Source organism: Gallinula chloropus (assembly GCF_964237585.1).
Source record: "Gallinula chloropus genome assembly, chromosome: 1".
In the NCBI taxonomy this organism is placed as follows: Eukaryota; Metazoa; Chordata; class Aves; order Gruiformes; family Rallidae; genus Gallinula; species Gallinula chloropus.
In genome coordinates this window covers 215123801-215148062 of record NC_140085.1, presented here as the reverse complement: position 1 = coordinate 215148062, position 24262 = coordinate 215123801, and the positions used below count along the sequence as shown (strand labels likewise).

Below are 24262 nucleotides of genomic sequence, written 5' to 3'. Positions count from 1 at the left end.
GGTGTCCCGGGGGGGCTGGGGGTGTCCCGGGGGGTGTGGGTGTCCCAGGGCTGGGGGTGTCCGGGGGGGCTGCGGGTGCCCCGGGGGACTGGGGGTGTCCCAGGGCTGGGGGTGTCTCAGGGGGGGGGCTGCGGGTGTCCTGGGGGGGCTGGGGGTGTCCCGGGGGGTCGCGGGTGTCCCGGGGGGGCTGGGGGTGTCCGGGGGGGCTGAGGGTGTCCCGGCGGGTCCGGGGGTGTCCCGGGGCCGCTCGCGCAGCCGCGGGGTCGCGTCACTGCCGGGGCGGCCCCTGCTCTGCGGCCCCGCCCCGGCCCCGCCCCCGCTCCGGCCCCCGGTCCCGGTCCCGGTCCCGGCCCCGCCCCGGCCCCTCCCCCCGCCCCCCCCCCGCCCCGTTCCCGCCCCCGCGCGGGTCCCGCCCGCTCAGCATGGGCCGGGGGCGTCCCGGGGCCTCGCGTCCCGCCAACGTGAGCGGCCGCGGCCGGGGGGATCCGCCGGGTGTCTCCGCGCCGGCGACGGGAGGCGGGGGCGGGGAACGGGGGAGGATGGGGACGTGAGCGGGGCTCGGCGGCTCTTCCCCTTCCCGTTCCCTTCCCCCACCCCCCTTCCCTTCCTCCTCCCCTCCCCCTTCCCATCCCTTTCCCTTTCCCTTTCCCTTTCCCTTTCCCTTTCCCTTTCCCTTTCCCTTTCCCTTTCCCTTTCCCTTTCCCTTTCCCTTTCCCTTTCCCTTTCCCTTTCCCCTTCTCCCTTCCCCCTCCCCCTTCCCCATCCCCTTTCCCCCTTCCCCTTCCCCTTCCCTTTCCCCTTCCCTTTCCCTTCCCCCTCCCCTTCCTCCTCCCCTTCTCCCTTCCCCCTCCCCTTCCCTTTCCCATCCCCCTTCCTCCTTCCCTTTGCCCCTTCCCCTTCCTCTCCCCCTCCCCCTTCCCCCTTGCCCCTTCCCTTTCTCCTTCCCCCTTCCCCTTCTCCCTTCCCCCTACCCCTTCCTCATCCCCCTTCCCCCTTCCCCTTCCCCTTTCCTTTCCCATCCCTTTCCCCTTCCCTTTCCCCTTCCATTTCCTTTTCCCTTTCCCTTTCCTCCTCCCTTTCCTCCTCCCCTTCCTCCTTCCTCCTTCCCTTTGCCCCTTTCCCCTTGCCCTTCCTCTCCCCCTTCCCCCTTCCCCCTTGCCCCTTCCCCTTCTCCTTCCCCCTTCCCCTTCCCCTTCCCCTTCCTCCTCTCCTTCCCCTCCCCTTCCCGTCCCCTCCCCTCCCCTCCCTCCCCGCGTCTCCGTGTCCCGGCAGGTCCAAGGCACCGGCGGCAGCAGCGCCGCCAGCAAGAGCTCCGCGGCGGGACGGGGCTACACCCGGGACCGGTTCCTGCGGCTGCTGGCGGGGGGGCAGCGGCCAAGGCGACGAGCCCCCCTCGTCCACCGGTGAGGAGCGGCCCCCGGGGGGGGGGGATGGCGGGTGGGGGCTCTGCCCGCAGCACCCGCACCTTCCCCTGCTGTTGGGTCGGTTTCCCACCCGGTACCGGCACAAACTGGGAGCTTTGGGCTGGGCACTGGGGAGGCTGCAGCTGGAGTGCTGGGTCCAGTTCTGGGCTCCTCCTGCCCATGGGACACAACAACCCCCAGCAGCTCCAGGCTGGGGAGACTGTCTGGAGAGCTGTCAGGCAGAGCAGGACCTGGGGGTGTTGGGTGACTGGGACTGACCAGGAGCCAGCAGTGTGCCCAGGGGCCAGGAAGGCCAAGGGCATCCTGGCTTGTGCCAGACCCAGCGTGGCCAGTGGGGCTGGGGAGGGGATTGTGCCCCTGGGCTGGGCACTGGGGAGGCTGCAGCTGGAGTGCTGGGTCCAGTTCTGGGCTCCTCAGCACCAGAAGGACAGGGAGGTCCTGGAGCGAGTGCAGAGAAGGGCAACCAGGCTGGGGAAGGGGCTGGAGGGCAAATCCTCTGAGGAGCAGCTGAGGGAGCTGGGGGTGCTGAGCCTGGAGAAGAGGAGGCTGAGGGGAGCCCTTCTCCCCACCTCCCCTGCCCTGCCAGGAGGGTGCAGAGAGGTGGGCGATGGTCTCTGCAGCCAGGGGCCAGGAGCTGGGCCAAGGGGCAATGGGCTGAAGCTGCCCCAGGGCAGGGTCAGCTCAGCTGGGAGGGCAAAGTTCTTCCCTGGCAGAGTTGTGGGGCTGTGGCACAGGCTGCCCAGGGAGGGGGCTGAGTCCCCAGCCCTGGATTTGGGGGAGATGAGGTGCTCAGGGAGCTGGGTCAGCACAGGACAGGGGTGTTTGGACTCCATGATCTTAATGGTCTTTTCCAACCCTGGGATCCTGGGATTCTCTGGGTAGAACATGCCACCCAGCTGGTTCCTAACCACAGCCAGTGTTCAGTGCTGCTGAAAGCTGCCTTAGGCTTGGAAATGAATGTGCTAAAAACGTTACCAGGTCAAGAGTTTCCTCATTCTCAGGAGCACTGCAGCTCCATCCAGGTGTTTGGGGACACAGGGAAACACTGACACCCCTTCTTGGCTCTGCTTTCCTTCCCCTTTCTGCTCCCATCTCAATGTTCTGAACAGACTGTCACAGTCTTTGTTATACCCAGTAGCCCCTTGTAAGGGGAGGAGGTGTCTGAATCCTGTTATGGCATCTGATTTGGGGCAGGGACGGGGGTATTGGGCACCCACTGTGCAGGGGAGCAAGTGGAGAGTCTGGCACCTGGGGAGGAATAACTGCTGGGATCAGGACAGGCTGGGGGATGAGCTGCTGGAGAGGAGCTCTGGGGAGAAGGACCTGGAGGTGCTGGTGGGTGACAGGGTGGCCATGAGCCAGCAGTGTGCCCTGGGGCTGAGAGAGACAATGGGATCCTGGGGGCATCAAGAGGAGTGTGGCCAGCAGGTCACAGGAGGGGATCCTCCCCCTCTACTCTGCCTTGCTCAGGCCCCACTGGAGGGTTGTGTCCAGGTCTGGGCTCCCTGGGATCAACCAGCCAGGGATCTCCTGGAGAGAGTCCAGAGGAGGGACAGAGATGCTGAAGGGGCTGGAGCATCTCCCCTGGGAGGAAAGGCTGAGGGAGCTGGGGCTGTTCAGCCTGGAGAGAAGAGACTGAGAGGGGATCTGATCACTGGGGATCAAGAGCTGAAGGGTGGGACCCAGGAGGCCATGGGCAGCCTCTGCTCAGTGTCTGTGGGGACAGGACAAGGGGCGATGGGCTCAAGCTGGAGCCCAGGGAGTTCCCCCCAATGTGGGGAAGAACTTCTTCCCAGTGAGGGTGAGGGAGCCCTGGGCCAGGCTGCCCAGGGGGTGTGGAGTCTCCTTCTCTGGAGAGATTCCAGCCCTGACCTGTCCTAGGGACCCTGCTTGGGCAGGGGCTGGGACCCCGTGGGCTCTGGGGGGCCCTTCCAACCCCTGTGACTCTGTGATTCTGTGATCTCACTCTCTGGATGTGTGTTTGTTCATCCAGTGAGTATTTATATGTGCAAACCAGAACAGTTCCACCTGGGATATCCCTGTTTTCTCTGGGTTATCCCTCAGTGGTTGATTCACTCACTGAATGCAGTAGATCTGTATTTATTGCCAAGCTCTGGGACCAAATCATCTGGCATCTCCCAGTGCAGGTCTGTAAGTGTGGGGTGACTGTGCAGGAGCCAAGAGAGAAGAAGAAAAATCAGGTTTTTGGAGTGGAAGATGCCAGAGCTGGAGCAGGGGGGCTCCTGGGCAGCGAATTCAACTGGATTTCCTTCCCAGGGGTTACTACATCCGAGCCCGTGCTGTGGATCACTGTGTTCAGGACTTCCTGCTGAGGACCCAAAGCCACCCCAGGTCACAGGTATGTTTTCTTTGCCAGGGGGTACATGTCAGCCAGGTGTGTGGGTCAGTCTTCCTGGCATTTTGTCTCTGTGGTACCTTTCTGGGGCAGGAAGGTGATGAGGAGCAGTCAGCAGGGATTCACCAAGGGGACATCGTGCTCGACCGATCTCACAGCCTTCTGTGAGCTCATCACTGGCTGGGTGGATGGAGGGAGAGCAGTGGATGTCATCTACCTTGACTTCAGCAAGGGTTTCCATGCTGTCTCCCATGATACCTGATAGCAAAGCTGAGAGAGCAGGGGATAGATGAGAGGACAGTGAGGTGGGGTGAGAACTGGGTGTCAGGCTGAGCTCACAGGGTGGTGATCAGTGGGGCAGAGTCTGACTGGAGACCTGTGACTAGTGGTGTTCCCCAGGGCTCAGTGTTGGGTCCAGTCCTGTTTAATATCTTCATTTTGCTCAGGGAACAGCATCCACCCTCAGCCAGTACCCAGGGATCCAGGGCTGGGGGGAGTGGGGACAGGCAGGACACTGCGCTGCCATCCAGAGAGACCTGGACAGGCTGGAGAGCTGGGCAGGGAGAGACCAGATGAGGGTCAACAACAGCCAGTGGAGAGTCTGGCACCTGGGGAGGAATAACTGCTGGAATCAGGACAGGCTGGGGGATGAGCTGCTGGAGAGGAGCTCTGGGGAGAAGGACCTGGGGGTGCTGGTGGGTGACAGGGTGGCCATGAGCCAGCAGTGTGCCCTGGGGGCTGAGAGAGACAAGGGGATCCTGGGGGCATCAGGAGGAGTGTGGGCAGCAGGTGACAGGAGGGGATCCTCCCCCTCTGCTCTGCCCTGCTCAGGCCCCACTGGAGTGTTGTGTCCAGTTCTGGGTTCCCTGGGATCAAACAGCCAGGGATCTCCTGGAGAGAGTCCAGAGGAGGGACAGGGATGCTGAAGGGCCTGGAGCATCTCCCCTGGGAGGAAAGGCTGAGGGAGCTGGGGCTGTTCAGCCTGCAGAGAAGAGCCTGAGAGGGGATCTGATCAATGGGGATCAAGAGCTGAAGGGTGGGACCCAGGGGGCCATGGGCAGCCTCTGCTCAGTGTCTGTGGGGACAGGACAAGGGGCAATGGCTGCAAGTTGGAGCACAGGGAGTTCCACCCCAACATGGGGAAGAACTTTTCCCCAGTGAGGGTGCCAGAGCCCTGGGACAGGCTGCCCAGGGAGGTGGTGGAGTCTCCATCTCTGGAGAGATTCCAGCCCCGTCTGGACGCCTGTCTGTGCAATATGAGCTGGGGAGCTGCTTTGGCAGGGGGGTTGGACCCCATGAGCTCTCCAGGTCCCTTCCAACCCCTACAATTCTGTGATTCTGTGATGGGTTGGGATCCTTTCCCCAAAACAAACAGGGGGAATCTGACTGGCATTGCTGTGACTCTCTGTCACCTGAGAAACACCTGGGAGGGGACAGTAGACAGGATTCTCCTGTCTCTTGCAGGAAAATACCTGGTTTAGTCCCTCTGCAGATGATGTTATTCAATATATTTCACACTTAGATGCTGCTGGAGTTGAGTTTAAGTGTTTCTGGTCCTTTCCCTGCAGATCCTGTCTTTAGGGGCTGGCTTGGACTCCTTATACTTCCGATTGAAGGACCTGGGTCTTCTCCAGCACACCGTGGTCTACGAGGTGGATTTCCCAACTGTGGCAAGGCAGAAAGCTGCTCTGATCAAGAGAGTGAAAGAGTTGGCAGTGCTGGTGGGAGAGACTGCAGGGGAAGGCTCAGGTATGGTATTTACATGGGTTCAGCCTTTGGAAAGTAGGATCTGATGGTGGAGGAGCTTCAGAGTCCTAGAAAAGCATCTGCACTTTCTGGAGAGTGTTGGGAACGTTGGAGCATCCCCCAGGGCTCAGTCCTGGGTCCAGTTCTGTTCAACATCTTTATCCATCACCTGGGGGAAGGGATGGGGTGTTCCCTCAGTGGGTTTGGGGGTGACACTGAGCTGGGAGGAGGTGTGGGTCTGCCTGAGGGTGGGGAGGGGCTTCAGAGGGGTCTGGACAGGCTGGACCCATGGGCTGAGCCCAACGGGATGAGGTTCAACCAGGCCAAGGGCAGAGTCCTGCCCATGGGACACAACAACCCCCAGCAGCTCCAGGCTGGGGAGACTGTCTGGAGAGCTGTCAGGCAGAGCAGGACCTGGGGGTGTTGGGTGACTCTGACTGACCAGGAGCCAGCAGTGTGCCCGGGGGGCCAGGAAGGCCAAGGGCATCCTGGCTTGTGCCAGACCCAGCGTGGCCAGTGGGGCTGGGGAGGGGATTGTGCCCCTGGGCTGGGCACTGGGGAGGCTGCAGCTGGAGTGCTGGGTCCAGTTCTGGGCTCCTCAGCACCAGAAGGACATGGGGGTCCTGGAGCGAGTGCAGAGAAGGGCAACCAGGCTGGGGAAGGGGCTGGAGGGCAAATCCTCTGAGGAGCAGCTGAGGGAGCTGGGGGTGCTGAGCCTGGAGCAGAGGAGGCTGAGGGGAGCCCTTCTCCCCACCTCCCCTGCCCTGCCAGGAGGGTGCAGAGAGGTGGGCGATGGTCTCTGCAGCCAGGGGACAGGAGATGGGCCAAGGGGCAATGGGCTCAAGCTGCCCCAGGGCAGGGTCAGCTCAGCTGGGAGGGCAAAGTTCTTCCCTGGCAGAGCTGTGGGGCTGTGGCACAGGCTGCCCAGGGAGGGGGCTGAGTCCCCAGCCCTGGGGGTGTTTAACAGAGGGGAGATGAGTCTTGTGACTGATCCTGTGTGGGGCTGATTTTCCTGTCTGTCCCTTGTGGTCTCAGTTCTGTTTCATCACTGTAATGAGAAGGAACAATGTTTCTTCCCCAGGAGTTATTACCTGTTCTGGAAAGAGCTACAAACTGCTGGGCCTGGATTTATCTGAGCTCTGTGAGCTGGAGAGGGGCCTGGAGGAAGCAGGAATGGACAGAGAGATCCCCACCCTCTTCATAGCAGAGGTGGTGCTCACCTACATGGAAACCAGGAGGTTAGTGAAGCTCAACCCTCTGAGCTGGCTGGTGAAATGAAAAGGAGAAGCTGCTCTGTGTCAGCTGAGGCTGGGAAACCTGCTGGGTTCTGACTAAAGGCTTGGGAATTCCTGTGGAAGTCCCCACCCAGCTCTTCCCATCCTAATTGTGGTGGGGTGATGTTCATGAAGAGGTCTGCATGCCACCCTGAGCACAGAACCCCAGACTGGGCTGGGCTGGGAGGGACCCCAAGGATCACAGAGCTCCAGCCCCCTGCCACAGGCAGGGACACCAACCTTTCAAGTCCTGCCTTCATCCTGGCAGGGGGAGGTGTGTTTATGCTGCTGGCTGCCCCTGTTGCAGCCTGAGGAGGGGCAGAGCTGGGCTCCATCAGTTGGTGTCTTTCCCAGCCTCCTTGGTTCTCCTCAAGCTCGTAGCTCTGCCCCAGGAGTCCCCAGCACAGGGTTCTCCTCTCTGTAGGATGCCCCAGCAGCATCTTTGGTGGGGCTGCAGGAAGACACATCACAGGGGCTGGAAGGGGCTGCCCAGAGAGGGGGTGGGTGCCCCATCCCTGGGGGTGTTCAGGGCCAGGTTGGCTGGGGCCCTGGGCAGCCTTGTGTAGCTCCAGGCCTGGAGGTTGGTGTCCCTGCCTGTGGCAGGGGGTTGGGGCTCTGGGACCCTGGGGGTCCCTCCCAGCCCAGCCCAGTCTGTGAGTCTGGGATTCTATGATTGGGATGGGATGGGGATTGGGATGGGGATTGGATTGTAAACCTTTGGCAGTCATGTACTGCAGCAAGGAGTTCCAGAGGTTGCCTGTGTTTCCCAGTAAGGACTCTTGTGCAGCTCACTGCCTGCAGGCTTACAGAATCATGGAGTGGTTTGGGTTGGAAGGGACCTCAAAGCCCCAGTTCCAACCCCCTGCCATGTGCAGGGACACCCTCCACTAGAGCAAGCTGCCCAAAGCCCTGTGCAACCTGGTCTTCAGCACTTCCAGGGGTCTCCACAGCTTGTCTGGACACCCTGTGCCAGCATCTTAAGGAGGGAAGGGGGAGAGGAGAGAGTGGGGGGAAGTTCTGTGCAGAGAGAGTGGTGAGGGGCTGGAAGGGGCTGCCCAGAGAGGGGGTGGGTGCCCCGTCCCTGGGGGTGTTCAGGGCCAGGTTGGCTGGGGCCCTGGGCAGCCTTGTGTAGCTCCAGGCCTAGAGGTTGGTGTCCCTGCCTGTGGCAGGGGGTTGGAGCTCTGGGACCCTCGGGGTCCCTCCCAGCCCAGAACATTCTCTGATTCCATGACTCTGTGTGCTCGTTACAAACAGTCAGCTCTTTAACTTCTGCTGGGTGATCTGTCTGGCAGGTCAGATGCCTTGATCCAGTGGGCAGCAGAGCGTTTCTCTCAGGGTTGCTTTCTGCTCTACGAGCAGATGCACCCCGGGGACCCCTTTGGACGTGTCATGCAGCAGCATTTCTGCCAGCTCAACTCCAGGCTTCACTCTCTGGCACAGTACCCTGACAGGGAGGCGCAGCAGAGGCGCTTCTTGGAGAAGGTGAGTACCCAGAATCTGGGCTGGGAGGGACCCCAAGGGTCCCAGAGCTCCAACCCCCCTGCCACAGGCAGGGACACCAACCTCCAGGCCTGGAGCTACACAAGGTTGCCCAGGGCCCCAGCCAACCTGGCCTGGAACACCCCCAGGGACGGGGCACCCACCCCCTCTCTGGGCAGCCCCTTCCAGCCCCTCACCACTCTCTCTGCACAGAACTTCCCCCCAGTCTCTCCTCTCCCCCTTCCCTCCTTAAGATGCTGGCACAGGGTGTCCAGACAAGCTGTGGAGACCCCTGGAAGTGCTGAAGACCAGGTTACACAGGGCTTTGGGCAGCTTCTCTAGTGGAGGGTGTCCCTGCACATGGCAGGGGGTTGGAACTGGGCCTTTGAGGTCCCTTCCAACCCAAACCACTCCATGATTCTGTAAGCCTGCAGGCAGTGAGCTGCACAAGAGTTCTTACTGGGAAACACAGGCAACCTCTGGAACTCCTTGCTGCAGTACATGACTGCCAAAGGTTTACAATCCAATCCCCATCCCAATCCCCATCCCATCCCAATCATAGAATCCCAGACTCACAGACTGGGCTGGGCTTGGAGGGACCCCAAGGGTCCCAGAGCCCCAACCCCCTGCCACAGGCAGGGACACCAACCTCCAGGCCTGGAGCTACACAAGGCTGCCCAGGGCCCCAGCCAACCTGGCCTGGAACACCCCCAGGGACGGGGCACCCACCCCCTCTCTGGGCAGCCCCTTCCAGCCCCTCACCACTCTCTCTGAGAAGAACTTCCCCCTAACATCTACCTTAAACCTTCCTTCAGCTTTATTAAGTCCCTAAGGACCTCAACCAGCTTTTCCTTAAACACCCTGAGGGATGGTGACTCCACCACCCCCCTGGACAACCCGTTCTGATGCCCAACTGCTCTTTCAGAGAAGAGATTTCTCCTCCTTTCTAACCAGAACCTCTCCTGGCCCAACTCAGAGCTGTTCCCTCTCCTCCTGTGGCTGGGTATCTGTGAGAAGAGGCTGAGCCCAGCTCACCACAACCTCCTGCCAGGGAGTTGGAGAGAGAAATAAGGTCTCCCCTCAGCCTCCTCTTCTCCAGGCTCAGCACCCCCAGCTCCCTCAGCTGCTCCTCAGAGGATTTGCCCTCCAGCCCCTTCCCCAGCCTGGTTGCCCTTCTCTGGACACTCTCCAGGGCCTCAATGTCTTTCTTGGAGTGAGGAGGCCCCAAAACTGACCCCAATATTCAAGGTGTGGCCTCACCAGAGCTGAGCACAGGGGGATGATCACCCCCCTGGTCCTGCTTGGCCACACTATTCCTGACACAAGCCAGGATGCCCTTGACCTTCTTGGCCCCCCAGGCACACTGCTGGCTCATGTTGAGGGGAGTGTCAACCAACACCCCCAGGTCCTTTTCCTCTGTGAAATGCAGCTGTTTGATTCCCAGGCTTTGGTTTCTTTTGGGGAAGAGGTGATGATTCTGATGGATTTCTCTTTCAGGGCTGGACTGAGTGCAGTGTCATGGACATGAATGAGTTTTTCACCTGCTGTACTCCAGAAGATGAGCAGCAAAGAGTGCAGGCCCTGGAGCCTTTTGATGAATATGAGGTAATCCTCCTTTATTCTGAACACCATCTACCTGGCTGTGAGGTGATGAGGGGCCTGCAGTGGGCACAGTTCTGTACAGGAGCTGCTGAGGAAGAAGTGTTCATGTAGGCAAAAAGGATCTTGACTGAGACTTGGTCAGTGCCCATAGGAAGCTCCATGTGAAGCTGGAGCAAGAAGCATTGGAAGAAGACAGTCTGATGTTAGAAAAGCTTCTGATTCACTCCCTCAGTGTCCCAGGGAGATGGTTGTAGCATAGCAAAGTAGCTGCTGGTGACTAAAAGGTGCTGTAGATGCTGAAAGTTTGTTGTGTGTTCAAGGAGCAGTTCTTTTAGTGACACAGAAATCCTCTCAGGGTGACTGAAGAGAGAAAGATACACCTGGTAGGGGTTTCCTGACTGCAATGAGAATTCCTGGGGGAAATAGATGTGCAGTTCCCACTCTCTTGCGCTTCTGGAGGGAGAAAATATATGTTGAGAGGTTTAGGGATTGAGATAAGGACAGGGAGAGATCACTCTGCAGTTAGTGTCCTGGGCACCACAGACTCAACATGGAATAAAAAACCTCATCTAATTTATTTTGCACCCCCCCAAGCCCCCCTCCAGAGAAGGACCATGGAATCATAGAATCCCAGACTGGTCTGGGTTGGGAGGGACCACAAGGGTCCCAGAGCTCCAACCCCCCTGCCACAGGCAGGGACACCAACCTCCAGGCCTGGAGCTACACAAGGTTGCCCAGGGCCCCAGCCAACCTGGCCTTGAACACCCCCAGGGACCCACCCCCTCTCTGGGCAGCCCCTTCCAGCCCCTCACCACTCTTTCTGTAAAAAACTTCCCCCCAATATCTAATTTAATGAGAAATTAAACCAACTCTTGAGCCCTTCCTTCCAGCCCTCCCTTCTTGCCAGACTCAGCTTTTCTCATGGTCTCTCTCCCTTCCTCCCCACCCAGGGTGGCACAGGGGAAGATGGGGAATGGGGGTGTTGGAAGGTTCATCACGAGCTCTTTGCCTTCTTAGCAGGGTGCTGGGGGTGGGATTCCTCACCCCCTCCCCCTGCTGCACCGTGGGGGTCCCACCCACGGCAGAGAGTCCTCCAGGAACTTCTCCAGTGTGAGTCCTTCCCCACGGGGCTCCAGCTCTTCCCCAGCTGCTCCTTTCCATGGGGTGCTGACCCCCAGCCCCAGCCTGCTCCAGTGTGGTCCCCCATGGAGTCACCAGTCCCCCCCACCCCAGCAAACCCGCTCCATCCTTGGGCCTCTCTCCCCACGGGCTGCAGGTCCTGCCAGGAGCTTGATGCAACACACAGGTCACAGTGTCCTTCAGGTGTCTCCACCTGCTTTAGCCTGGGGTCCTCCACGGGCTGCAAGTGGGGTCTGTGCTCCCCATCATCTTCCATGAGCTGCAGGGGGAAAACCTGCCCCACCACGGGCTTCTCCACAGGCTGCAGGGGAAATTCTCTCTGCTGGCACCTTGGCCGCCTCCTTCCTCCCCTTCTTCACAGCCCTTGGGGTCTGCAGAGCTGCTTACATCACCTCCCTTCCTTCTCTGGGGGCAAAAAGTGGCTGTTTGTGGGGTTTTTTTCCTCTTCAATCCCACGGGATTCCTCTGCTGTGACCATGGCTGATGGGCTCGGCCTCCATCAGCGGCGGGTCCGGCCTTGTGCCGGCTGCTGGTTCCTCTGTGGGGCTTGAGGGAATCTTCCAGCTGCTGCTGGGAGAAGCCCCCCCCCATGCAGCCCCCCTCCCCAGACCAGACCCCTGCCACACAAAACCAACAGGCTGCAGCATGAGAAGAGTTTAACACGCCTGCAATTCCCCTGCCAGCGCCCGGGGCCTGCTCTGCCGCGGCGGCGCGGAGCCCGGGCCTGAGAGAGGCCGGTGGATTTGTAAAGGAGGGTAGAGAAGACAAGGGGGATGATTAAAGCTGGAGGAGGAAAGGGTTAGATTAGATCTCAGGGGGAAGTTCTGTGCAGAGAGAGTGGTGAGGGGCTGGAAGGGGCTGCCCAGAGAGGGGGTGGGTGCCCCATCCATCCCTGGGGGTGTCCAAGGCCAGGTTGGCTGGGGCCCTGGGCAACCTTGTGTAGCTCCAGGCCTGAAGGTTGGTGTCCCTGCCTGTGGCAGGGGGGTTGGAGCTCTGGGACCCTTGGGGTCCCTCCCAGTCCAGACCAATCTGGGATTCTATTATTCTATCTCCATGAGAATTCCTGTAGATAAAGGCAATTTCTCATGTAGTGAGGGAGTAAAGGCTTTTTATCATTTTCCTTAGAGAGGAGGTTCATATCCCCTACCAAGAGAGGCTGAGGGAGCTGGGCTGGGTCAGCCTGGAGAAGAGAAGGCTGCGGGGGGACCTCACTGCAGCCCCCCAGTCCCTGAAGGGACCCCAGGAACAGGAGGGGAATGGGCTTGTTAAAGGGCAGAGACTGGCAGGACAAGGGGCTGGAGTGAAGCTGGAGGAGGGAAGGGGGAGAGGAGAGACTGGGGGGAAGTTCTGTGCAGAGAGAGTGGTGAGGGGCTGGAAGGGGCTGCCCAGAGAGGGGGTGGGTGCCCCGTCCCTGGGGGTGTTCCAGGCCAGGTTGGATGGGGCCCTGGGCAGCCTTGTGTAGCTCCAGGCCTGGAGGTTGGTGTCCCTGCCTGTGGCAGGGGGGTTGGAGCCCTGTGACCCTTGGGGTCCCTCCCAGCCCAGCCCATTCTATGATTCTATGATTCTATGTCCATGGAAATTCCTGTAGATAAAGGCAATTTCTCATGTAGTGAGGGAGTAAAGGCTTTTTATCATTTTCCTTAGAGAGGAGGTTCATATCCCCTACCAAGAGAGGCTGAGGGAGCTGGGCTGGGTCAGCCTGGAGAAGAGAAGCTGTGGGGGGACCTCACTGCAGCCTCCCCGTCCCTGAAGGGACCCCAGGAACAGGAGGGGAATGGGCTTGTTAAAGGGCAGAGACTGGCAGGACAAGGGGCTGGAGTGAAGCTGGAGGAGGGAAGGGGGAGAGGAGAGACTGGGGGGAAGTTCTGTGCAGAGAGAGTGGTGAGGGGCTGGAAGGGGCTGCCCAGAGAGGGGGTGGGTGCCCCGTCCCTGGGGGTGTTCAAGGCCAGGTTGGCTGGGGCCCTGGGCAACCTTGTGTAGCTCCAGGCCTGGAGGTTGGTGTCCCTGCCTGTGGCAGGGGGTTGGGGCTCTGGGACCCTCGGGGTCCCTCCCAACCCAGTCCAGTCTGGGATTCTGTCATTCTATGTGTGTACACAAGTCCAGACTGAAAAACGTGCATAGGAGTAAGATATGTGATGACTGAATGCTTTACAATTAGCCTTTGAGGTAAAGATGGTAAAGAGAAGTGAGGACCAGGTCTCCCTGGATAAAGATGATACAGAGAAGGAAGATCTTTACTTCCAGTCTCCCTGGAAACCAGCTTGATCAAATTAGGGAAGAAATGCAAAACACACACTTGGTGCTGAGGGAGGCTGATTTTTAGAGTGTTTTTCCTAGGGAGAAATTGTGGATTTTTCCCTTTTCAATATTTACCTTCATTTTTGGTTATTGTTTTTCCAGAGGTGTTTTTTTTTTTTACTTCTGATAGAAGTTGGGGGTTATCCTGTGCTTTAAATTCACAGGAATCACAGAATTTTACAGGTTGGAAGGGACCTCAAGAGCTCATTGGGTCCAACCCCCTCCCAAAACAGGGTTCCTAGGACAGGTTGCACAGGTGGACATCCAGATGGGTCTGGAATATCTCCAGAGATGGAGACTCTGCCTTCTAGTCATGGAGCTGGCTGAACATATCCTACCCCATGGGAATGAACAGACTGAATTCCCTAATTTAGTTTGTTTCCCAAGAGCCAGGATGGGCTCTTGGTGCTTCTGCTGCTGAGTGGTTCCAAGGCCAGACTGCAAATGGTGTTTATGTGTTGCTGGCCAGCAGAGACCACGTTGCACCATGGAGCCCTGGTGATTTCTTTGGGGTGGCTTGCAATCCATGACCTTTAAGAAACCTTAATCCCTCTGGTATAGAGTCTTCACTCTTTTCTATGATCAGAACTGAAATGTATAAAGGGAATGTTCCCTCAGTGGGTTTGGGGGTGACACTGAGCTGGGAGGAGGTGTGGATCTGCCTGAGGGTGGGGAGGGGCTTCAGAGGGGTCTGGACAGGCTGGATCCACGGGCTGAGCCCAACGGGATGAGGTTCAACCAGGCCAAGGGCAGAGTCCTGCCCATGGGACACAACAACCCCCAGCAGCTCCAGGCTGGGGAGACTGTCTGGAGAGCTGTCAGGCAGAGCAGGACCTGGGGGTGTTGGGGGACTGGGACTGACCAGGAGCCAGCAGTGTGCCCGGGGGCCAGGAAGGCCAAGGGCATCCTGGCTTGTGCCAGACCCAGCGTGGCCAGTAGGGCTGGGGAGGGGATTGTGCCCCTGGACTGGGCACTGGGGAGGCTGCAGCTGGAGTGCTGGGTCCAGTTGTGGGCTCCTCAGCACCAGAAGGACAGGGAGGTCCTGGAGCGAGTGCAGAGAAGGGCAACCAGGCTGGGGAAGGGGCTGGAGGGCAAATCCTCTGAGGAGCAGCTGAGGGAGCTGGGGGTGCTGAGCCTGGGGAAGAGGAGGCTGAGGGGAGCCCTTCTCCCCACCTGCCCTGCCCTGCCAGGAGGGTGCAGAGAGGTGGGCAATGGTCTCTGCAGCCAGGGGCCAGGAGCTGGGACAAGGGGCAATGGGCTCAAGCTGCCCCAGGGCAGGGTCAGCTCAGCTGGGAGGGCAAAGTTCTTCCCTGGCAGAGTTGTGGGGCTGTGGCACAGGCTGCCCAGGGAGGGGCTGAGTCCCCAGCCCTGGATTTGGGGGAGATGAGCTGCTCAGGGAGCTGGGGCAGCACAGGACAGGAGACAGTTGGACTTGATGATCTTCCAAGGTCTTTTCCAGCCTGGTGATTCTGTGATTCAAAGAGCAACTGGGGATGTTCATGGATGTGAAACCCATCAAGGATTATTCAGTATAAAGACAAAGCTTCTTGCTGTAGAGAAACCTCTCAGCTGGGAATCCCTGATGGTTGGGGTGAGGAAGGTCTTCCTCAGATTGAACTTCAGTCTTCTCACTTTGGTCCCTGTTGGAAACAGTGCTGGGCTAGGCTGGTCTTTGATTTGATCACCCTAGACACTGAAATCCTTACTATTTCTTACTGTAAGATCTTGAGGGGGATTATTTGTTTATGTTTTTGTTTTCTTTTCCTTTTTAACCCTTGGACCTGCTACAGGAATGGCACCTGAAATGTTCCCACTACTTTGTTTTGGCTGCATCCAAGGGGATGGAACCTTCCTGGACTCCACTGTTACCCAGAGTGACAGGTACACACTGCCTGGTTTGTGTAGTGTTTCACCTCCTCCAGGCTTCTCTGAGAGATTTTAGTAGGTGGTTAAACTTTGGAAGGAGCAGGTGGGCTGCTGCCATTCATAGAATCATAGAATGGGCTGGGTTGGAAGGGACCCCAAGGATCACAGAGCTCCAACCCCCCATTAAAGCAGCTCAGGAGGGGGAGCAGTAAGTGAAGTCAGAGGTTTGGCCAGCAGGGAGCAGTAAGTAAGTTGGAAGTTGGGCAGAGTTAAGGTTAAACCCTTACAGCTCGATTTCTAGGGCATATCAGATGATCTGTGTCCTCTGACAACTTCCTTCACAGGCTTTTATGATCTTGAAAAGCTGAGTAGGCTGGAGACTTGCTTCATCTCTCACTGAAGGTGTAGACCTCGGTCTACAAGAGTTCTCTGGTTCTCTTTTGCCTTCCAGTTCCTCGTGGTGGTGGTCCCCTCAGGGTGGCTGGGAGCATCACAGCATCAATCTGTGCAGAGCACTCTGAAATGCCTGGACTGAGGCGTTATGGTCACCACTCTCTTCTGCTGAACCCCAAGGTGGTTCTCACCACTGGAGGCTTTGGGGATGAGGATGGGCAGCACTGTCGTGTGAGAAGCTTCCAGGTGCTGCTGAAGCATGCAGGGGGCTGGAAGGCTGGCTCTGTGAGGAAGGAGGATCCTGACAGCAGATGGGGTGAGTTCTCACACTGAAGGGTAGAGGGAGATGTTTTTTTTTAGCTAAGGATGAAGTAAGGAAAGTGGTGTCACAGTGTGATTGTGCAGTCAGGGAGATCTGAAGGTTCTGAGTGGTAAGTGCTGGGCCACACAGAATCACAGGGTTGGAAAAGACCTGTAAGATCATCCAGTCCAACCAATCCCATCCTGAGCTAAACCAGCTCCCTGAGCACCTCATCTCCCCCCTGTTAAACACCCCCAGGGGGGGACTCAGCCCCTCCCTGGGCAGCCTGTGCCACAGCCCCACAACTCTGCCAGGGAAGAACTTTGCCCTCCCAGCTGAGCTGACCCTGCCCTGGGGCAGCTTGAGCCCATTCCCAGACTGGTCTGGGTTGGAAGAGGCCCCAAGGGTCCCAGAGCCCCAACCCCCTGCCACAGGCAGGGACACCAACCTCCAGGCCTGGAGCTACACAAGGCTGCCCAGGGCCCCAGCCAACCTGGCCTTGGACACCCCCAGGGACGGGGCACCCACCCCCTCTCTGGGCAGCCCCTTCCAGCCCCTCACCACTCTCTCTGCACAGAACTTCCCCCCAGTCTCTCCTCTCCCCCTTCCCTCCTCCAGCTTCACTCCAGCCCCTTGTCCTGCCAGGCTCTGCCCTTTAACAAGCCCATTCCCCTCCTGTTCCTGGGGTCCCTTCAGGGACGGGGAGGCTGCAGTGAGGTCCCCCCACAGCTTCTCTTCTCCAGGCTGACCCAGCCCAGCTCCCTCAGCCTCTCTCCATGGGGAGCTGCTCCAGCCCCCTGAGCATCCCCGGGGCTCCTCTGACCCCTCTCCACCAGCCCCACATCTCCCTTGTGTTGGGCCCCAGCTCTGGCCACAGGACTCCAGCTGGGGAGGGCAGAGCAGGGAGGGACAATCCCCTCCCTGTCCCTGCTGCCACCCCTCTGCTGATGGAGCCCAGGATCCCATCGCCCTTCCCAGCTGCAGGAGCCACTGCTGCTCGTGGGGAGTTTCTCCTCCCTCAGCACACCCAGCTCCTTCTCAGCAGGGCTGCTCCCCAGGAGCTCTTCTCCCAGGCTGTGTCTGTGTCTGGGATTCCTCCAGCCCAAGTGCAACACCAGATTTCCTGGGAGAAAGATGAGTGTGAACTGCTCTGTGTTGGTATCTCTGCAGGTGAGAGGTTGTACCACACCGTCTCCTGCCTCTCCAACAGTCTGGCCTTGGTGGTAGGAGGACGAACATCCCCATCAAGTCCAGGCTTGGGAATGTTGTTGCTGAAGTTCCTTGAAACCCCTAATGCCTCAGACCCAGAGGAAATTACAGTGGAGCTCCTAAGCCTGCAGCCTGCTGCTGAACCAGCTGCTCTGCGTTGGAGACACAGTGCGACAGAAGTGATGTTCCAAGGTAAAAACCTGGGAGGAGCAGAAGGGTCTGTATGTCTGGAGGTGTGAACCAAGTCCAGAATGTATGGGGAAGGTTTAGATTCGATATAGGGAAGAAAATCCTTTACTCTGAGGGTGCTGAGGCACTTGAACAGGGTGCCCAGAGAAGCTGTGAAAGCCTCTCTTGTAAGTGGAAGTGTTGAAGGTCGGGTTGGATGGGGGTGTGGGCAGCCTGGTCTAGTGGAGGGTGTCCCTGCCCATGGCAGGGGGTTGGAACTGGATGATCTTTGAGGGCCTTCCCCACCCAAAGCATTCTGTGGATTTGTGGAGCAGTGCTTCATAGAATCACAGAATCAGAGAGTGTTCTGGGCTGGGAGAGACCCCAGGGGTCCCAGAGCCCCAACCCCCTGGCACAGGCAGGGACACCAACCTCCAGCCCTGGAGCTACACAAGGTTGCCCAGGGCCCCAGCCAACCTGGCCTGGAACACCCCCAGGGATGGGGCACCCACCCCCTCTCTGGGCAGCCTGTTCCAGCCCCTCACCACTCTCTCTGCACAGAACTTCCCCCCAGTCTCTCCTCTCCCCCTTCCCTCCTCCAGCTTCACTCCAGCCCCCTTGTCCTGCCAGTCTCTGCCCTTTAACAAGCCCATTCCCCTCCTGTTCCTGGGGTCCCTTCAGGGATGGGGAGGCTGCAGTGAGGTCCCCCCACAGCCTCCTCTTCTCCAGGCTGACCCAGCCCAGCTCCAGGCTGTTTTAATATAAATAGTGGGTAAAACTTCTGCCTGACTGTAGATAACTCCTGTCTTGGGTCACCTTCCCTTCTACACAAACAGAAGTTCTGGGCTTTGTGACATCCCCAACTCTAACTCTTCCCTGCTTGTCTTCCTCCTCAGGTGAGAAGTACCTGTTTCTCTATGGTGGTCGCTCTGCCACGGAGCCTGTGCTGGGGGATTGGTGTTTCCTTCATGTTCAACAACTTTCCTGCACTGTGGTAAGAACTTAGGGAAGCCCCATGGAGTAGAAATCACCTTCCCTCCATAGGTGCATCCTTCTGTCTTGGGAGCCCAACTAAATCCTGGTGGTATCACCGTATCAAAGTGGCTGGCATTGGTTGTACCCTCACAGCCACAGTGGTTACAGTCAGATCTAACTTCTGAACACCTTGTTTAGAGGAATCCAGCCTTCCCAGAATGGGTGAGGTTGGAAGGGACATCTGGAGGTCTAACTAGATCAGGTTGCTCAGGGTATTGGCCACTTGGGTTTTGATTATCTCCAAAGATGGAGAAGCCAGAGCTTTGGGCAACCTGCTGCAGTGCCTCAGCACCCTCATGGCAAAATGAGAGGGGGGTTTATGTTTGAGTGGTTTTCCTTTTGTATTTCAGCTTGTGCCTGTTGCCTCTTGCTCTGTTGCTGGGTACAGCTGAGAACCTCCTGTCTCTGTTTTCATCTCTACCATTAGACATTTATATATCTTGATAAAATCACAGAATCCCAGACTGGTCTGGGTTGGAAAGGACCCCAAGGATCACAGAATCACAGGGTTGGAAAAGACCTTGGAAGATCATGGAGTCCAACCATTCCCATCCTGAGCTAAACCAGCTCCCTGAGCACCTCATCTCCCCCCTGTTAAACACCCCCAGGGGGTGACTCAGCCCCTCCCTGGGCAGCCTGTGCCACAGCCCCACAACTCTGCCAGGGAAGAACTTTGCCCTCCCAGCTGAGCTGACCCTGCCCTGGGGCAGCTTGAGCCCATTGCCCCTTGTCCCATCTCCTGGCCCCTGGCTTCAGAGACCATCGCCCACCTCTCTGCACCCTCCTGGCAGGGCAGGGGAGGTGGGGAGAAGGGCTCCCCTCAGCCTCCTCTTCTCCAGGCTCAACACCCCCAGCTCCCTCAGCTGCTCCTCAGAGGATTTGCCCTCCAGCCCCTTCCCCAGCCTGGTTGCCCTTCTCTGCACTCGCTCCAGGACCTCCCTGTCCTTCTGGTGCTGAGGAGCCCAGAACTGGACCCAGCACTCCAGCTGCAGCCTCCCCAGTGCCCAGCCCAGGGGCACAATCCCCTCCCCAGCCCTACTGGCCACGCTGGGTCTGGCACAAGCCAGGATGCCCTTGGCCTTCCTGGCCCCCCAGGCACACTGCTGGCTCCTGGTCAGTCCCAGTCCCCCAACACCCCCAGGTCCTGCTCTGCCTGACAGCTCTCCAGACAGTCTCCCCAGCCTGGAGCTGCTGGGGGTTGTTGTGTCCCATGGGCAGGACTCTGCCCTTGGCCTGGTTGAACCTCATCCCCTTGGGCTCAGCCCGTGGATCCAGCCTGGCCAGGAAGGACATGGAGATGCTTGAGTGTGCCTATAGAAGGGCTACAAAGCTGGTGAAGGGTTTAGGAGACAAACCTTCTGAGGAGTGGCTGAGGGAGCTGGGATTGTTTAGTCTGGAGGAAAGGAGACTGAGGGGACATCCCATCCCTCTCAAGGTGGGGGTTGGTCTCTTTTCCCTGGTAGCCAGTGACAGCACAAGGGGAAATGGTCTGAAGTTGCATCAGGGGAAATTTGAGTTGGATATTAGGAACAAATTCTGTCCTGAAAGGGTTATCAGACACTGCAACAGGCTGCCCATGGGGGTGGGTGAGTCACCATCCCTGGGGGGGTTTAAAAGAAGGGCAGAGGTTGTGCTTGGTGACGTGATGCAGTGTTGGACCGAGCGGGGTTGGGCAGACAGTTTGACTTGATGATCCTGCAGGTCTTTTCCAACCAAAACCATTCTTGTCCACAACACACCACCAAGTTCTTCTCAGGGCTGCTCTCCATCCACTCTCTTCCCAGACTGTCCTGGACCTTCCCCTTGGCCTTGTTGAGCTCCCATGTGGTTTGTACAAGCCCTTGGTGGTTTGTACCTCTCCAGACATCCAGGTCCTCCTGGATGCCATCCCTTTCTCCCTGTGTGTCAGCTGCACCACACAGCTTGGTGTGCACGTTTGCTGGAGGTAGCAAGGGGTGTCCTCAAGCCCCCTGTCCACCTTGATGACAAGCAGTGCCCTTCCCAAGACCAGCACCTCAGGACCACCCCCTGTCACTGCTCTTGATTTGGAATCCCAGCCTCTGTGACTCTTTGAGTGCCACCACCCAGCCAATTCCTTCTCTACCAAGCAGCCCACCTGTCAAATCCATGTTTCTCCAGTTTAGAGACAAGGATGTCGTGCAGGACAGTGGCATGTAGTAACTTTAGGGCTAGAAGACCCTTAGCTTGGCAAACTTCAACCTTGGACTTGATGTTTTCCTAGATCCCCGTTGAGGGTCCAGCGCCAGAAAGCCGCCACTCTCACAGTGCCTGTAGCTGGCAAGGAGGAGTGCTGATTGCAGGAGGTCTGGGAGCAGCTGAGCAGCCTTTAGGTTCAATTTTCTTCCTGAAGGAGCTTGGACATGGCTTTGAGTGGCAGAGAGTAGAGACACAACCCCCTCTCATCCCAAGGTAAGAGGAGGGTGTTCAGCAGCGCCTCTTCGTCCTCCTCCTCCACAACCTTTACTAACAGAGTTGTGTGTCATGTTGAACCCACAGGTATTCACACACAGCCCACGTGCATGATGGAAAGCTGCTGCTTGTGGGTGGAGTGTGGTTTCACTCACCCTCTGTGCCAGGACTCACTGTCATTGACTTACTGACCGGTCTCTGCCTGGACTATACGATCAGTGTGGTACGTGCTGGATTCTTCCTGGCAGGAGAAACAATGAATGAACCTGGGAACTTCAGGGCTGTTCCCTGGAGCAGAGTAGGGAAAGCACAGTAGGTAAACAAATCAGTGGGATAAGCATGCCCTGTTCCATAGAATCATGGAATGGGTTGGGTTGGGAGGGACCCCAAGGGTCCCAGAGCTCCAACCCCCCTGCCACAGGCAGGGACACCAACCTCCAGGCCTGGACAATAATATTTCCCTTGTTCTCTGCTCTCTGTCTTTGCCAACACTTGTGGGTGGTGATCTGGTGGACTGAATGGTCCTAGGTGGAGCCCAGTGTGGTTGTCCTTAACTTTCTCATGGAGGTGCCACATGAAATACCTCTACAGCAGTGTGAGGTGGGCGTGTTGAGGTCTTGCCTATCCACAATGTCCTTTCCTTTCCTTTTTAGGACCATCTGGAGTGGCCATTGATGTTACATAACCACAGCAGTGTCCTCCTGCCAGATGAGGAGGAGTTGCTGCTCATTGGTGGGGGTGGTAACTGCTTCTCCTTTGGGACACACCTGAACCCAGAGCCTGTCACCTTGAGCCTCAGCAACATCCTGACCAGCCACTAACTGGGACCAAACAGGAGTAAACCATGCCTGTGGTGAACCCACAGAGTGGTTTACTCCTTCCAGGTCCAGGAAGCACTTCCTGGTTCACTTCCAGGTCCAGGAGCAGCAGAACACTTTCACAGAGGTTCTGGACCCAGATGGGTTTGTAACGGTGGGATTGGGAGGGGCAGGTGTGACATGGCATTGCACACCTCCTGCTCTGCTTGTGTTTGTACTTCTCTTTGTGTTGCTGTAAGTAAACTATCTCAAAAGGAGCTCAGGTGATGGCAGTAGTCCTTAGAGGTGGAATCATAGAATCACAGACTGGGCTGGGTTGGAAGGGACCCCAAGGGTCCCAGAGCTCCAACCCCCCTGCCACAGGCAGGGACACCAACCTCCAGGCCTGGAGCTACACAAGGTTGCCCAGGGCCCCATCCAACCTGGCCTGGAACACCCCCAGGGACGGGGCACCCACCCCCTCTCTGGGCAGCCCCTTCCAGCCCCTCACCACTCTCTCTGCACAGAACTTCCCGCCAGTCTCTCCTCTCCCCCTTCCCTCCTCCAGCTTCACTCCAGCCCCTTGTCCTGCCAGTCTCTGCCCTTTAACAAGCCCATTCCCCTCCTGTTCCTGGGGTCCCCTCAGGGACGGGGAGGCTGCAGTGAGGTCCCCCCACAGCCTTCTCTTCTCCAGGCTGACCCAGCCCAGCTCCCTCAGCCTCTCTCCCTAGGGGAGCTGCTCCAGCCCCCTGAGCATCCCCATGGCTCCTCTGACCCCTCTCCAACAGCCCCACATCTTCCTTGTGTTGGGCCCCAGCTCTGGCCACAGGACTCCAGCTGGGGAGGGCAGAGCAGAGAGGGACAATCCCCTCCCTGTCCCTGCTGCCCCCCCTCTGCTGATGGAGCCCAGGATCCCATCGCCCTTCCCAGCTGCAGGAGCCACTGCTGCTCGTGGGGAGTTTCTCCTCCCCCAGAACCCCCAGTGCCTTTCACAGCACCTGCCTGGAGTGTATCCAAGGAGCCTCAGCCACTGGAGCAGTAATAGGTCCTGCAGTAATTCACCTTCATTTCCCATCACTATTTCCTTCCTCCTGCAGTTGGGAGTGGCCAGTGTCCAGGATCTGGAGGTCCTGTGATTCAGCAGAGCCTCAGGTGGGGAGTGTGTAAATAGAAACCTTGAGAAGTGGAATTCACTGAGGCATTCAGGAGGAGCCAGAAGAGGAGTGGAGGCACCTGAATCAGATGATGCTAGGAACTGCCTTAGGAATCCATGAAGGTCCTCACAGTTGACATCCTGTTGTGGTTTAACCCCAGCTGGCAACTAAGCAGCACACAGCTGCTCACTCACTGCCCTCATGCTGGGATGGGGGAGAGAATTTGCAACTTGAGAAATCTCCTGGGTTGAGATAAAGACCACCCCTGAGTCCCCACCCCTGGGGGTGTTTAATAGGGCAGAGTCCTGCTCATGGGACACAACAACCCCCAGCAGCTCCAGGCTGGGGGAGACTGTCTGGAGAGCTGTCAGGCAGAGCAGGACCTGGGGGTGTTGGGGGACTGGGACTGACCAGGAGCCAGCAGTGTGCCCGGGGGGCAGGAAGGCCAAGGGCAGCCTGGCTTGTGCCAGACCCAGCGTGGCCAGTGGGGCTGGGGAGGGGATTGTGCCCCTGGGCTGGGCACTGGGGAGGCTGCAGCTGGAGTGCTGGGTCCAGTTCTGGGCTCCTCAGCACCAGAAGGACATGGAGGTCCTGGAGCGAGTGCAGAGAAGGGCAACCAGGCTGGGGAAGGGGCTGGAGGGCAAATCCTCTGAGGAGCAGCTGAGGGAGCTGGGGGTGCTGAGCCTGGAGAAGAGGAGGCTGAGGGGAGCCCTTCTCCCCACCTCCCCTGCCCTGCCAGGAGGGTGCAGAGAGGTGGGCGATGGTCTCTGCAGCCAGGGGCCAGGAGCTGGGAGGAGGGGCAATGGGCTCAAGCTGCCCCAGGGCAGGGTCAGCTCAGCTGGGAGGGCAAAGTTCTTCCCTGGCAGAGTTGTGGGGCTGTGGCACAGGCTGCCCAGGGAGGGGCTGAGTCACCCCCTGGGGGTGTTTAACAGGGGGGAGATGAGGTGCTCAGGGAGCTGGTTTAGCTCAGGGTGGGAATGGCTGGACTCCATGATCTTCCAAGGTCTTTTCCAGCCTTGGGATTCTGGGATTCTGGGGTTCCTCTGCCATACCCACTGCAGGTTTTCCTTTCACCTGCACCATGAAACTCCTTCAGCGTCACTTCCATGTGGCATTTCAACAGCTTAAGAATGCCCTTGAGCATGGGCTTCTCCAGGATGGCATCTGCAAGGGCCAAGCACAAGTCCAGCTGAGTTCTTCCTCTTGAGCAGAGCTAGGATTTACCTAACCCTTCCCAAAAGAGACACCAGAGTGCAAAACCTACGTGCTAGGGCCCATCTGTCACCCTAGCTGAGGTTGCAGATGTCTGCTGACAAGGAAACCAAAGGCAGAGCACACTCTACACTCCATTTTCAGTTAAGGTCATGTGGTAAATAAATAAAGAAACCCCCAGCAAAAGCCTGAGCCCTCTGAAACAAGAAAAAAAAGCGAATTAAACCCAAAACAAACCCCAAGCCACAGAAACCCCAAAAACCTAATTAGAAGAAAAACCCCAAAACAAACGATGAACCTGGAAACCCCGGACACCACAAACCCCACAACAGAAGCCCAAAGCCCTCCTGCCCCAAAGCAACCCCATGAGCCAGAAAA

The 24262-nt window shown here is 58.3% G+C and overlaps 1 protein-coding gene across 1 annotated transcript; it reads left to right on the top strand.

Annotated features, from left to right (window-relative positions):
- Positions 1–422: 422 nt before the first annotated feature.
- LCMT2 (leucine carboxyl methyltransferase 2) lies at positions 423–21790 on the top strand (the record flags this gene model as incomplete). Its single annotated transcript, XM_084276932.1, has 14 exons — positions 423–461; positions 1273–1403; positions 3702–3783; positions 5349–5529; positions 6608–6764; positions 8093–8282; positions 9777–9884; positions 15110–15200; positions 15637–15894; positions 17050–17280; positions 18153–18250; positions 20534–20721; positions 20809–20944; positions 21375–21790. The coding sequence occupies 14 exons, from the start codon at positions 423–425 to the stop codon at positions 21540–21542; spliced, it is 2058 nt and encodes a 685-aa protein (XP_084133058.1). The 3' UTR covers positions 21543–21790.
- Between the last annotated feature and the right edge of the window lie 2472 nt (positions 21791–24262).